This window comes from Petaurus breviceps, unplaced genomic scaffold, assembly GCF_028583685.1.
Source record: "Petaurus breviceps papuanus isolate PSGF00001 unplaced genomic scaffold, PetGlider_PUasm1.0 186, whole genome shotgun sequence".
NCBI lineage: Eukaryota > Metazoa > Chordata > Mammalia > Diprotodontia > Petauridae > Petaurus > Petaurus breviceps.
In genome coordinates, this window is record NW_027185798.1 from 16,421,840 (window position 1) to 16,437,762 (window position 15,923).

Genomic DNA, 15,923 nt, shown 5'->3' on the forward strand with positions numbered 1-15,923 from the left:
AAATTTCCAAATGCTAGAGGTCAAGGTATGAAGCAACCACTAATGAGTGATTGCATATGAACTCTCCAGATGTTGGCCAGCCCTACTCTCCAAAGAGAGCCTGGCTGGGCTCAGATGGGGCTCTGGTCCCTTACAGAGTGAGCACTCTGGCTACAGATTCAATAGGATTCTATGGAGGTTACTTCATTGCACAAGTCGGGAATGAACATTGTAAAATGGGACATGGAAGATTAGGTTGGGTTTGAATTCTGCCCCCAAAGCTCATTAGAAGTAGCTGGTTATTTAACTATTTAAATATATGATCTGATACTAGTCTGATAAGCCTAGGTTAAACAGCCTGCCCCCAGCCCCATAAAGCCAACGAACCTTGGAGATTGGATTTGAACTTGGTTCTTCCAACTCCAAATCCATAGGATCATAGTTCTAGAGCTGGAAAAACCCTTGGTGGTTATCTAGTTCAACCCCTGCATCTTACAGATGAAGGAACTGAGGCCCAGAAGTGTTAAGTGACTTGCCCAAGGTCACACAGGCAGGAAGCATTAGGGGAGGATTTGGACCCAGGTCCTTTGACTTTGTAATCAGTGCTCTTTATATTGTACTTTGTGGCCTCCCTATCCAGAGCTCTTCCTCCTTCCCCCTCTACCCCAGCTCTGTGCCTCAGTTTCCCTATCTGCCAAATGGGAACAATAACATTTTCACTGCCTTATGTATGAGGGCTCTTGTGTGGAACAGTGCTTTGTAAATTTTAAAGCACTATGTAAATTTGAGCTATTTGTTTCCATTTTAATTATTGTTATAATGATCTCATTCTTCCTATCTTGCTGGACAGACCTGCCACTATGGAGCTATTACTCTCTAATGTTCTATGGGCTGTTGGGCAGGTAGATAAAAAAAAAAACTGCTTAACAAACATGCTTAAATCAAAGCATTAGGAAGTAAGGTCATTTACTGTTGTCATTGATTATTGTTATCATTTATCAATATACTGACACGGCCCAATAAGCTGTGGCATGGAAATGTAAAGGGAGATCCCTGCTCTATGAGAAGAATGCAGAGAAGTGTGAGAAGATTTTCATGAACTGATGCACAATGAAGTCAGCAGAACCAGGAGGCCAATATAAACATAACAACGGCAGCAAATGTAAATAGAAAGAATGACAACAAAACAAGCAAACTGAGCCATGCTGAACTGAAACGCTCAAGCTTGGCCCCAAAGAAAATGAGAAAGGATCCTCCCCCCACACACTCAGAGGTGGGGGACTTCCAGGTATGGAAGGCTGCCTACACTGTCAGTCTTTCTCAGTATATTGGCTGTTTCTCTTTCTCTATGTCTGTCTCTGTTCTCTCTCTCTCTGTCTCTTTCTCTCCCCCTCCCTCCCTTCTTCTCTCCCTCAATTTCTTTCCTCATTCTCTACCCCCCTTCATTCTCACTCTGTCTTTGTCTCTCTGGCAATGTGAGATAGGCAAAGGATAAAAGGCTTGGGGGCAGACTGAATGTTCTCTTTCCTCATGGATCAAGAAGCATGTGCATGAACCAGGTGCCAGCATAATAGATAGCCCTGCTGAGGTCAGCCAGGGTAAGGAGCTCCAAGGGAATCCTATACAGTCTTTCTTACAGGAGGCCAATCTCCAGCTGCTGCAGTAAAAGTCAGGGGATGGGCTTCATTTGTCATCTGCAGCTTCCAAAGTTTCCTGGCCAACGGGGTCTGAAGCACTCTGGGGCCTCCCTCACTGCACTCTAGTCACCTACTTCAACAGCAAACACATCTGGATTCCCTAAATTTTGTGACCCCTGGGGTGCCTCCTGGCCTTGTTCTTTTCCTCCTTACCAGATTCTTCCCTTCCTTTTCCCATGGCCCCTTCCTCCAGCAGCAGCCAGGGCTGAGGGATGATGCTCTCCCAACACAGGGGGAGCAGAATCAGTGAAGAAGTCATGCCTTGTCTAAAGCTTGATACCCTGGCTTAGTCTAGCATCTAGGGAAGAAGTTTTTCACCTTTCCTGTGTCCTGGACCCCTTGGCAACCGACTCTGGTGAAACCTATGGACCCCTCCTCGGAATCATTTTTAAACGTACGAGATAAAATACATAGGACTTCACAATGAAACACCGTGATGTATATTCTATGTAACCAACAATAAATTGATGGAGCCTAGGAATCAGGATAGACCTGAGTTCAAATAATGCCTTGGATACTTACTAGCTGTGTGACCCTCGGCACACTCACTTAACTTCCTCTTGCCTTGGTTTTCCCCATTTGTAAAATGGGCATCAAAATAGCACCTACCTCCCAGGTCTGCTATGAGGCCCAAATGAGAGAAGATTTGTAAAGTGCTTACCTGGCACATAGTAGGGGCTTAATAAGTTCATGTTTTCTTCCTTCCTTTCCATAGCAAAATGAAAAGTCAAAGGTTAAAGAGGATCATATGTCATGTCTCAGTGTTCTAGGAAACTCTTTTTTTTTTTGGAGGGCATTGGAGTTAAGTGACTTGCCCAAAGTCACATGGCTAGTAATTGTGTCAAGTGTCTGAGGCCACATTTGAACTCAGGTCCCCTGACTCCAGGGCCGGTGCTCTATTCACTGTGCCACCTAGCCTCCCCACTAGGAAACTCTTTAAGGTAAAATAGAGAGGATGCCAACCTGCACTGGTGGTGGGTGTTTTCTCATCTGGGAGTTCTGTTTAAAGTCCACTGAAATCCCAGGTACAGTCCCATTAGGGAGAGGCACAAGGCTTCTGACCCCTGCCTGTGTCTGGGACCTCTCTAGTACCAGCCTGGGAAGCCTACAGAACCTTCTCCAACCTTCTCAACCCATGAAATCAAATCCACTGGACTAAAAAGCAAACTAAAGGTACTGTAATAGTTGGAGAGATAATTGGAAAGAACAAACAAGTTCCCGGGCCCCAAGTTAAGAGCCCCTCCCCTTCTTCTCTAGCAGTTTGGGGGATCAGGGAATGTAGAATGTGTATATAGCGCTTCCCAAGCCTTAAAACTCCACACCAGTCTCTGGTGTTATCATCCATTCATGGCCAGGGGGAGAAAAGCTGGCCATGGCAATAGGTCTGCAACTTTAGCTTTGCATGGAAAGGAAACACAACAGCAAAAATCAGATCTAACATCTTGAAAATCAGAAGGGGGACTCCCCACTCCAGATCCTGCCCCCCAGTAACCTAGTAACTGAACAGGGACACTGTGAAGGAACTTGCCAAGCTTCTTTCCATCCGCTATTCAGTCCTAAAAAGGTCTTTCACAGGGTGAAGCAAATGAATGCTAACACTGGTGTTGGGAAGACGGCAAAGAAACAAAGCATCCTGGAGGCTTCCCCCTGGCCTTTTCTTCTCTTACTTAGAGCGTTTCTGCTGCTGCTCTCCAAACTGGGGTGGGGGAGGGAGCTTCTCCTGTCTCTCTGATGATCTGCCAGGTGGAGTCAGGAGAGGAAGTGGAGACTGGCTCCAGCAAAGGAAGCTGGGGAGCGGACTGCATGGTCCCTGCCCCGAGGAGACAATAGTCTCTTCTCTCCAAAATTGAGGGGGTTGGTTTTTTTGGCTTATTTTTGGAGGGGGGAAGGGCAAGGCAATTGGAGTTAAGTGACTTGCCCAAGGTTACACAGCCAGTAAGTGTCAAGTGTCTGAGGCTGGATTTGAACTCAGGTCCTCCAACCTCCAGGGCTGGTGTTCTACTCACAAGTTGAGTTCCTTTGCTCCTACAGTGGGACAGAAGGTTTGGAGGGAGAGGACCTTGGTCCCCATCCCCCCTCTGCTCCTCACTACCCAAATGATTTTGATTAAGTCATTTAACTTCCTGGGCCACAGTTTCCCCATTTGTAAAAATCAGGGATGGGGGAAGGAGATGGCAAATCACTCCAGTATCTTTGCCAAGAAAATGTCACCCCAGATGGTGTCACAAAGAATCAGAAATGACTGAAACAAATGAATAAGAAAATGAGGGAGCTGGGGGATGCAGTGGGGTCAGGAAGACCTGATATCAAAGCCTGCCTCAGTGACTCACAAGCTATGTGACCCTGGGCAAGTCTATGCCTCAGTTTCCTTACCTGTAAAATGGGGATAAGAGCACCGACCTCATGAGGCTGCTGTGAGAATCAGATGAGATTCTAGGCAACCTTTTATCTTTTTGGAAGTTGTAATAGCTAGCCTGTATGTATATAGGACTTAACCGTTCAGGTCCTAGTTGAGGTAACCATTGTTACATCTCAGCAGGAGTGGACTGGGCCAGCTTTCCCAGAACATCATCTGGCAGTCGTGCTGGCCTGGGCTTTGAAAAGTACACGATGCAAAAAACAAAGGGGGGGGGGGGAGGAAAAGAAAGAAATGAGAGGGTGCCTCCCCCTTCCTCCTGCTTCTTTGCAGAGGTGGGGGGCCACAGGTGCAGAAGACTGCATATGATGTCAGACTGTTTTCAATATCTTGATTTGCTAAACTGTTTTTTTTCCTTCTTTTAAAAAACTTTCTTTGTTATGAGATTTGACTCGTTGGGAGGTCTGCATTGGGAATCACTCCAAGGGGGAAGGGGAAGGAGAGACAAAGGGAAATACAGGTGATTAAAAAAAAAGTATCAACAAAAATTTTTTGAAAAGAAAAAAACAAGGTTTGTCTGAAGCTCGGAAAGGAAGCTTTTGTAACTTGGTGGAAGGAAAGCGCCATGTTTGATGTTGTTGGCTGGGCTGGTGATTTCACTGGCATGGAAGGAGCTCCTGGGCCTCTCAGAGAGAGGCTGGGGCACCTGGAGGAGGCCCAGTGGTCTGCAGGGCCTGTCACAGGCAGGATTTGAAGCAGGGGCTTCCTGACTTAGAGGTTGGCTCCCTCTCCACTCCATCACCCCGCCTCTGGTACCCGGCTTGGGTGACATAACAGAATGTTAAATTTGTACTCAATAGAGGATTTTTTGCTTTCAGAAACTATTTGAATGACTAGGTTTTTGGCCAGAGACACTGAGTTTCTTTTTCTTTTTGGCAGTAATAATAACAACAACAACAACAGCTAACATTTATATAGTGCTTACCCTGTTCTATGCTCATTTTATCTTCACAACAGCCCTGGGAGGGAGGTACTATTATCATCCCCATTTTACAGATGAGGAAACAGTCAAATAGAGGGTTTTTTGTGCTTTTTGTTTGTTTTTATTTTTTTCCATTTTGTTTTGTTTGTAACTGACTCATCCAGGGTCATAGAGCTAGTATCTGAGTTGAGATTTGAACTCAGGCCTTCCTGATTGTAGGCCTGATGTCATAATGCTATAACCACCTTGATACCTACCTGACCCTACACTTTCTGAAAGTTTCAAGGATGTCCCAAATCAAGTGTTTTGGTATGCATTGTCTCATGTGATATGAACATGCATCAAGTTAGCCAGTGTGTCTGTAGTGGGAATTCCTTCTTCCAGCCGGTGCAACCCCAATCAGGCTAGGACTTCACAGATAAGTCCCAAGACTCTGCTTGAAGGTCAGAGGTTATAAATGACCTACCCAGGGTCACACAGCTAGTAAGTGACCAGATCTGATGGCGGTTTTATAAACCCAGCGCTCAACCCACAACCCTCAGCTGGCTGTCTCTCCAACCTCATTTTATAGGATCACAGTTTTAAGACCTGAAAAGGAGCTACTGAGTCCAGCCTCTGAATTTCACAGATGAAGACACTGAGGCAAGTGACTTGCCCAGGGTCACTCAGCTAGGAAGTATCTGAGGCTGGATTTGGCCCTGGGGCCTTCCTGCCTCCAAGGTCAGCACTCTGCCCACTGAGTCAGGAGGTGTTTTGAATGACTGAGCTCCATGTAACTGTGTCTGGTCTTACCTCATTTTTGACACTAAAATAATAACACCACTTTACCAAACAAGGTGTGTCTCAGGTTCATGATCTAGAATAGAATTAAGTTCCCTTATTTGAATCTTAACTTGTGACTCAATCTGAATCCATTCATTCTTCATTAAAAAAATTTCAAGTCAGCAATTTAACTGCCTCTGCTAAAAAAAAAAAAGGCAACAACATTTTTAAAAGTAGGGGTTGGACCCCAGGCCACAGGAGCACCAAGAACATGAAGGCTCAAGGCACCAAGGGCAGCTCCAGACCCAGAAAAAGAAATGTCCCCTCCCTCAACTACTTTGTCATGTCATGTACTTCAAAAGAGAGATTATGGGTAAAATATAAACCCTCCTCTGACATTTAAAGTTCCTTTGCTCTGGGGCTCTTGCCTGCCTTTCCAGGCTGATTTCACCTTCCTATACACCTTATGCATTTGGTATTCCAGCCAAATTCATGTACTTGCTTTTTCTGAACCATGAAATTCCATCTCTTCTCTCCAGGTCTTTGCCCAGGTTGTGCCCTATGCCTAAAGTACACTCCTTTCCCTACCTCTGTCTCTTGGAATTTCTGGCTTGCCTCAAGGTTCAATTCAAATAGCACCTCCTGCATAAGACTGAAACATCCCCCTCACCCCCAGCTACAATCTCGGCACACCTCTCACCACAAAAATACTTTGTCTATATTCTGAACTTGCTTATGTACTTTGTATCTTTTTCTTCCCAGTAGAATGCAAACTCCTTGAGGGCAGGGACTGCCTTTTGCTTCTTTTTTGTATCATTTAGCACAGTGCCTGATACGTGATAGATACTTTATCAATGTTTATTGATTCATTGATATTTTGGATTTGTGGTAAAACAGCTGTTTCCTCCCAACAGAATGTAAGCTCCTTGAGGGCGGGGGCTGCTCATTTTTGTCTTCTTATTCCCAGTGCCTTGCTCAGTTCCTAGCACACAGTAGGTATTTAATAAATGCTTGCTGAACTCAAATTGGGAGGGAAAAGAGGATATTTATATATAGCTATATATAAAAGCCATCTACCTATCTATCTGTCTATTAGAGTAGCAAATAATTAAGAATATACATATAACCAGCTACTATGTAAGGATCCACTGGATCATCAGGAAACTAAGAAGAAAACATATATAAGCAATACATGTGTCCTAGAAGAACTAGAATGATACAAGCCAATTGGAGGAAATCTGAGAAGACTCTATCAATCAATCATAAAACAAGTAAATATTAAGCGGCCCTTGGTTTTTTTTAAGGATGGCCACACTTGGTTATTTTTGAAGGAGGTGGGAAAGAACCAATAGGGAGAGGTTAAAGGTATAAGAAAGAAGAAGAGGGGAGGAGGGTTGAGAAGAGGAAGAGTAAAAGAGGGAGAAAGAGGGGGGAAGAGAGAAAGAGGAGAGAAGGAAAGGTGGGGAGGAGCAAGAAGGAGAAGAGGAGAGACAGAGACAGAGACAGAGGGAGAGAATGATTGAGGATGAGATCTTTATTTACAGATCAGGGGAACACAGATCTGAAGCCAGAAGAGATGTTAGAGGCATCCTGTCTGACCCTCTTATTTTATAGATGAGGAAACTGATGCTCAGGTTAGAGAAGTAACTTGCCCTGGATCCCACAGGGGGCAGAGCAAGAGTTTAAATCCAGTTCCTTTGACTTCAAATTGAGCATGTCCTCATCCCCACCCCAGCCCCCATTCTGCTGTGCCTCTCCCCAAAACAGGATTTAAAATTAGATTTTAAATATGATTTAAAAAAATCAATCTAAAGTAAGGGGGCTAACCAGAGAGTGTAAGTAGCCTGCGCTGGGTCCCACAGCAGATCCCTGAATGCTGACCTCTGTTTTCACATGGAAGTCTTCCTCCCATTCTACCACACCAAAAGGCAGGGGTTCTTAACTTCTGGGGGGTCATCTACCCCTTTGGCAGTCTAGTAAAGACTATGGGTCCCTTTTCCACATCACATAAAGTATATTGAAATCATATGGAAAGCCACATCTCACAAGAGCGTACAACAAGTGCTAAGGAGAGGCGAGGAGCTGGGTAAGTCAAAGGCTTGGGAGGCTGAAGCAGAGAGCGGGGTGGGGGGCGAGGCGGGGCGGGGTGGGGCCGGGGGTGGCCCTTTTACCTTGGCCAGCATGCTCTGGACCTGCTGAATCTCGCTGTTGGCCTTCAGCAGCTCTTGCTTGAGCTCCAGGCAGGCCCGTTCCAGCTGGTCCTTCTCCACCCGGGCAGCCTGGAGCTTCTCCTGCACGTCCGACGTGTCCCTGGCGTGGCCCGTGGCGCTCAGCTCCAGCGCCTTCTGCTTCTCGCTCTCCAGCTGGGCCTTGAGCGAGGCGTTCTCGATCTTGAGAGCCTCCAGGCTGACGCGGCAGTCCTCGAGTGCCTTGGCCGCCAGGCCGCTGCTATGCCGCTCCGAATCCAGAAGGCCGCTGAGCTGCGTGTTCTCCTCCTTCAGGCGCTGGATCACGTCGGCGGCGCCCTGGTTCTCCCCCTCGAGCTTCCGCAGGCTGCACGTCAGCTGCTGCTGAATGTTGAGCAGCTTCTCCCGCTCAAACTGGGCGTTCTCCAGGATCTCGGTGCACTTCCGCTCCAGCTCCATGACCTTGTCGTCCTGGCCGCTGGCCTCCTCGTCCTGAGCCCGCACCTGCAGGAGGCTCATCAGTTTCTCGTTCTCCTGGCTCAGCTGCTCGGCCCGCTCCCGGTGCTGGTGGAAGGACGTCTCCAGAAGGGTCTTCTCGTCCACCAGCTTCTCGTTCTCGGCCGTCAGCTCTTGGACCATCTGCTGCTGGTCCGACAGCTCCTGCAAGGTGGCCTGCAACTCTTCTGTGGTGCTGTGATGGTTCTCCTCCATCTTCTGGATTTTCTCAGTCAGGGAAGCTACAGACAGCTCGCTAATGTTGTTGGGGGAGCTGCCGCCCGTGGAGCACCGGGGGCTCTTGAAGGGATTGCTGCCCGACGACAGGGGCCTGGAAGGAGCCTCAACGATGTGCTCAAAATCCGAAGCGTCCGGGGACAGAGAAGCCTTGGTCACGTCACTGCTCGAGGAGCCCGAGGTTCGTAAGGTATTCCCGGTCAGAGGCTGTTTATACTCCTCCGTTTCCCCTGAAAGCTGGTTTTTCGTTGGGCTTCCAAAGCTCGACTCTTGGGTAGTCGGTGTGGGCAGGCTGCTGCCACCATCGTTGCTTGTGGCCGCCTCGGAGCTGGGGGAATGTTCCATGCACGTCAGTTTCTCTTTCAGAGCCCGGTTTTCCTCCCCGAGATCTACCAGCTCTTTTTGGAAATTTCTGTTCTTCTCCTGAAGATTTCTTATCAAAGGATCTAGGTCCCCAGGAGAAGTTGACAAGCCATCGCCATTCTGATCCAAAGCATCAGTCCCTTCTATGACATTTGAGGACACCTTGTCTTTGAATTTCTTGAGTTCGCTCCGGAGCCTGCTGATTTCAAAATCTTTTGTTTTGGCTTCTGCCAGGAGTTCCCGGACTTGGGATTCCAGCAATACCCTGTCCCCAGCTTCATTCTCCTGCTTGGATTTATTGGAACCTCTTAAGTGCTTGGTAGGAGTCAGGGTACTGGAAGATATTGGACTGGGGATTGGTTTCTTTGCACTGGTGGGACCTCGAAGGGCAGATCTCTCTCTGGAGACGGGTGTGGAAAGCTCTCGAGGAGCCGGAATCCCCGTCCGCTTGGTGGAAATTGTTCCTGGAAAAGTGAGAGGAAAAGCAAGGTGAATAAAAGAGTTGTTTTTGTATACCGAGACAAAAAAGGTACATGTCCTTCAAGGGTTCATAGGCTCAGCAAGCTGGAAGGAACCACTGAGGTCATCTCATCAAAACTACAGAGGAGGAAAGAAACCGAGGCCCAGAGAGGTGCCTGGGTTCACAGACCCAGAGCTGAAAAGGGCTTTCTTTAATGGCATCCAATCCTACCTCATAAATTTACAGAGGAACTAAGGCCCAGGGAGGCTCATAAGACATAGCTCAAGAATTGAGAAAGACCTTATCCAAAGTCATCCAAACCCTTTACAGATGAAAAAACGGAGGGCCAGGGATTTGGCCAGAGTTACAAGAGAAGTGACAGGTGAGGATGGGATGCCGTACAACCTTGGCTTTTGTCTTGGCCTTCTTCCACCTGGGAATGAGGGATATTCACCAATCTAGAGCGGGAAGGAATCTTTGAGGTCATTTAGGCAATCACCCTCCTTTTACAGATAAGGAAGTTGAGGCCCCAAGAGGTGTAAAGATTTACCCAAGGTCACACAAGTGGTGACATAGAAGATTTGATCTTCTGCTAGCCAAATATTTGATCATTTGGGTAAATACTTGGATATCACTATCATAGGTTTTCACGATTTATCAAATAAAATTTGAATGTCAAGCTCATTACCATCTTCAATGACTTATATCTGTTTAAAAGTCAGGTTACCAGGGCAGCTAGGTAGCACAGTGAATAAAGCACCAGCCCTGGAGTCAGGAGGACCTGAGTTCAAATATGACCTCAGACACTTAACACTTACTAGCTGTGTGACTTTGGGCAAGTCACTTAACCCCAATTGCCCTGCCTTCCCCCCTCCAAAAAAAAAAGTCAGTTTTTGCCACGGCTTGCTATGTGGCCCTGGGTAAGCCTCTGGGTGTTAGTTTCTTCATTCATAAGTTCAAGGGCTGATCTAGATGCTATCTAAGGGCCCTGAGTGAGCATGGGTTGGCTCCAGCCCCAGAAACCATGAGTATTTGTTTATCAGACCAAAGACACAGTGGACTGATCCAATGGCAAAGCTCGCCAATCAGAGGTGGAAACAAAGACACCCATAACTGCACAGAGTGGGGCCATGATGGTGTGCATTTGGGAGATAGACAAGAGCAAATGGAATGAGTGATTCATTGGCTGTTCAGAAGTTTCTGTGGCCTTCTATGGCATGATGACATAGTCCCTCAGGATGCTTATGACCCACAGGGAAACTGGGTTGTACTGAAGTAGTTCACATTTCCATCTGTCCCAGGCCAAGGAGAACAATGAGTAATGCATTTCAGGGATAAAAACAAAGGCATTGGTCTTCTGAGTGCTGGCAAACAAAATCCACCTCCAAGCAATAAAACCAGAACTGAGACTGGATGCATAGTGAGAGAGAGACAGAGAGAGAAAGAAGAGAGGAGAGGAGGGGAGAGGAGAAGGGAGGACAAGGGACAGGAGGGGAGGGGAGGAGAGGGGAAGGGAGAGGAGGGAAAAGAAGGGGAGGAGGAGGGAGGGGAGGGGAAGGGGGAGAGGGAAGGAAGGGGATGGGGGAGAGGGGAGGGAGGAGATGTTCCAGGGAAAAGAACCCCAGGTCTAGAGGCCTTGATTATTGAGGACGATTGCCTTGGGGACCCTGGGCAAGTGACTCAATGTCCCTCAGCCTCAACTTCCTCATCTGTCAAATGATGGGGCTAGACTCCAAGGCCTCTGAGGTCCCTCCCAGCTCCCTCCCATGCCATGTCCCTATTAGAACACCAACTCCCTGAGAGCAAGGACTGTGTTATTGCCTTTCTTTCTCTCACCAGGACTTAGGAGGTGTGTGCTTCATGAGTTGAACGATGTAACTATCTTAACCCAATTAACCAAGACTCAGAAGAGTTCCTTGAAGAGAAAAGTGGAGTAATATAATGGCAAAGGAAGCCCCAAAGCTCCATTTTCTATCATAAACAATGACTCCTCCCTCACTGGAGATAGATGATTAAGTTGCTCTAGACCCTACCTATCTTTAATAGATTCCTGGACATTGATAGAATGCAATCCAACCCAATCCAACAAGCATGGATAATGTGCCTACTATGTGCTAGATGTTGGGCATACAAAAATGAAATGAGATACAGTTCCTGCACTCAAGGAGCTTACACTCTACTGGGAGAATAAATATTTAAACAGTTAAAGCACATAAAAAGCGAGGTGGGCAGGTAAGAGGGAGAGAAGGGCCTCCTCATAGGGAAGGTAACCTGGATTCTGAGAGGTCTCCAGGTTGTGGTGGGAGAGCATTCTAGGAAGGGCAGTGGGTTCTGGCCCTGGGTAAGCCTCAGTCCCAGGACCCCAGGAGTCCAAAACTTAAGTTCAGAGCCCCGAGTAGTCCTCTGTCGAAGACACCCAAAGCCCATAGCAGAGGGTACAGCAGCAGAAGTCAGCATCTCCATATTCATCCATGGTGAGCCCTCACTTTGGGAGCAGAAGGAAAGGGAACAAGCCTTCATGTGCCTACTATGGGCCAGACAATTTGCAAATTTTTGTTGTTGTTGTTCAGTCATTTTCCAGTTGTGTCTGCCTCTTTGTGACCCCATTTGGGGTTTTCTTGGCAAAGATATTGGAGTGGTTGGCCATTTCCTTCTCCCACTCATTTTACAGATAAGGAAACTGAGGTGTGAGGAACCCCCTGGGTGGCTTAGTGCTGCTCACTTGACTTGGATGGCAAGGGAGTCACCAAGTCCATTCCGTCTGGTAAGATGGGGGTGGGGGTGGGCTGCCAGGCCTTATCATCCTCCCTGATGCTGGCACCTCTGGTTCTTTCCTTCTGCCCTGATGCTGCTCCCTCCAGACTCCCCCTCTCCCAACACACACACACACACACACACACACACACTCCAACCTGTTACTGTTCCTTTGGGACTTCTAAGTCTGTCTTTTATGTGTCGTTTCCTCATTAGAGAGTGAACTCCTTGACAGCAGGGTCCTCAGCACTTAGCACACGGTTTGACATAGAGTAAGTCTCATTTTCTTCCCTACCCATGATAGTCTACAGAATATAAAGGAACAGTAAATAATAGCAAGAGATTGATTTCTCCTAGCACCCTTTCTATCTGAATCTCATCAAAAAGATCAAAAGAATAAGATTCTCCTACTTCGAACTAGGACCACCACCATTACTTCTGCTGCTGCTGCTGCTACTACTATTGTTACTGCTACTATTGCTGCTGCTGCTTCTACTAACTACTGCTGCTGCTGCTGCTGCTGCTGCTACCACCTAGCATTAACTTCATAACTTCATAAACTTCAAGTTCTCCCAAACCCTTTCTTTATTTCTCTCACATTATTTCCCTCACAACCACCTCTTGAGAGAAAGCCCATTATTATCCCCACTTCAGAGATGAGTAAACTGAGGTAGTTAGGCAAAGGTTAAGTGACTTGCCCAGGGTCCCACAGCTAGTAAGGGTCTGAGGCAGGATTTGAACCCCGGTCAGCTTGGCTCCTACTTTGGTATTCTGTCACCTATACCGCGTGGCATGGTGGCTGTGATTATCATCATGACTTCCTTGGGATGAGCACTCACTCTCCCTACCAATACATATTACAATCATGAATCAAAAAAACTGACATTGATCTTAAGCTTTAGGATTCTGTCCTCAAAACAACCCTATGAAAGAGACCCTAAAAGGATTATCCTCCTATTTTAAAGAGGAGGAAACTGAGGCTCACAGACCCAAAGGGACTGGCCCAGGGTTGCAAAGTTAGTTGCATGATTTGAATCCATGCCTCTCGCAAACCCAAGTCCATTGCTTTTATCCACAGCACCAGGCTGTCTCCAACACACTGTTTCTAAGAGCTGCTGTGAGCACAACAAAGGCAAAGCCAAAACACGATCCTTCTGCAGCCAGCCTGAGGATGACCCCTCGGGACTTGGCTAGGCTGGTGTTCAGCTGTCTCTGGGCTCCCGAGCCAGCTTGCAAACAGGACCAAGTTTCAGTGGATACTGGCAAGGTCCATCTAGCTGCACTGCATAGGAATTCTGCCTTCAGCTTTGCAAATATTTGGGGGAAATTCAGCTATTTTGAGCCCAAAACATTGAGCTGATCAAGGGGAAACTACAGAACTCTTCAATTTATTTGATCCCAGTTAAATGCTATCATAGAATCACAGAACTGAGTCTAAGCTATATCATGACAAATAGGTAAGTGGCCATCTAATGGTGATGGGGACTACCTCCTGAGGTGATTCATTCCCTGCTGGTTTTTAATGGCTCTAATTGTCAAGAAGGTTTTCCTTATATTGAGTTAAAATCCGTCATTCTGTGTCTTTCACCTCTGGGATCCAACAAAAATATCCCTAAGTCCTTCTTTCCAAAGGGAGCCTTGCAAATATTTGAAGAGGGGGCTTGTGTCTTTCTTCAAGACTTTCTTCTCTAGGTTAAATATTTCCAATTCTTTCAACCAGTCCTCCTACAGCATGGGATCAAATTCCCTCCTCTGCCTATGCCCCCCAACTCATTTGCGTGGCAGGGAGGACTGAATCACTGAGGACATAAGAACCCCTGAGCTATGAATTCAAGTCAACAAAACTTAAAGTACTTGCTCTGAGAAAGGCAACAGAAAGGGGAGGGAGCACATACACAGTTAAGTTCATTTTGGGGATTTGCAGGATTTGGACCAGAGCTGGGATTACATTGTTGTGGGAACTCTACTAGGGAAAATGCCTTCCATCCATGCAGATCCTCAATGAAGCAGTCTTAGGGAGCATGAAGAAATTAAGTAACATGCCCAAGGTTACAGAATCAGGATGCATTGGACTGGGAACTTCAACTCAACAAAATCAGTTATCTATCCACTACATAATTGAAGATTAGACATACTACCAACTCTGTGTGTCTGTGTTTGTGTGTGTGTGTGTGCTTGCAGGGAATCAATTAAGTTACCAAACAAATATTAAGCACCTACTGTATGCTAGGCATTAAGTTAGATGGGGGAGGGGTTTACAAAGATATAGCTCTACGGAAAAGGGAGCATCTGGGCTGAGACTTGAAGGGATTCAAGGTTACTGAGACTGAGTATTAGTGATGATAATGAGGCTGCTAACAGCACCTATTTACAGACCATTTAAGGTTTTCAGAGTGGTAGTATCCTAGAGGGCTGGACCTTCCAGCTACAAAGGCCCAGATTCAAGTCTTACTTATGACACATACTGGCTGACCTTAAGCAAGTCACTTCCCCTTCTCAGTGTCCCAGTCAACTCTCTAAGACTATAAATTGCAGTTACAGGGAGCCTTCCCCAACCCCTTAATTCCAGCGCCTTCCTTCTTTTAATTATTTCCTCTTTATCTTGTATACAATATAGCCTGTATGTACATATTTGTTTGCATGTTATCTTCCCCATCAGATTGGAAACTCCTTGAGGGCAAGGGTTGTCTGTCCTTTGCCTTTTGTTCATCCTCAGAGATTGACACATAGTAAAAGTTTATCAACTAACAGATCTGCGCCAGTAAAGGGAATGTCCTTACCTGGAAGTTCCCTATATCAATGAAGTCTCAGGTCCAGTGCCTAGTAAGTTTCTATCCCTGTAAGGTATACAGAACACTTTACAAATATCATCTCATCTGATCCTTACAATCTCTTGAGGTCAAGTCCTATTATTATCCCCATTTTAATTTTTTATTTTTTTTGAGGGGCAGTTGGGGTTAAGTGACTTGCCCAAGGTCCCACAGCTAATAAGTGTTAAGTGTCTGAGGCTGGATTTGAACTCAGGTCTTCCTGACTCCAGGGCTGGTGCTCTATTCACTGCACCACCCAGCACCCCTATTATCCCCATTTTATAGGTGAGGAAACTGCCAATGTGAGACAGGTTAAGGGGCTTAATTACCAAGAACTAAGAATAAGAGTCTGAGGTGGAATTTCTACCCCATTCTCCCTGACTCAAGGTCTGCTATGGCACAGTGAGTGTCTCTCTCTGGGTGGGAGAGTATTCTGGGCACAGCCTGGGGTACAAAAGCATGGTGGCACCTCCTAAGAGAGAGTCTTATCCTAAGATAAGACTCAGGGTGCAGGTTGAGTTTCCTTTTTCAACATGGCCCATGTGGCAATTTGTTTTTCTTAACATATTTGTTACAAGCTCTGCCCCCCCCCAACCCATGAAGGTGGGGGTGGGGAAAGAGGCATGAAGAGAAACGAGATTTTCATTGAAAAGAAATAAATTTCAAACTATTGTAAAGGAGAAAAAAATCCAAGAAAAGCATGGAGGCCAGAGATAGTGTCAAGTTTGGGTGGAATGAGGGGTTCATGAAAAGGAGGGGGAGACTGGGAATAAGCCAGTATTTTCAGTGATTTCCACTAAGAGCCCTTAATAACACCTGGGACACAGAAAACGTGCTGGGAA

General features: G+C 46.5%; 1 protein-coding gene across 4 annotated transcripts in view; it reads right to left on the reverse strand.

Annotated features, from left to right (window-relative positions):
- SPECC1 (sperm antigen with calponin homology and coiled-coil domains 1) overlaps positions 1–15,923 on the reverse strand; it is a 293,242-nt gene that overhangs the window by 148,337 nt on the left and 128,982 nt on the right. For all 4 annotated transcript variants that reach the window (XM_069089599.1, XM_069089598.1, XM_069089600.1 and 1 more), the window contains one exon: positions 7,948–9,521. In XM_069089599.1, coding sequence (XP_068945700.1) covers positions 7,948–9,521 — 1,574 coding nt within the window. The remainder of the gene's footprint in view (positions 1–7,947; positions 9,522–15,923) is intronic.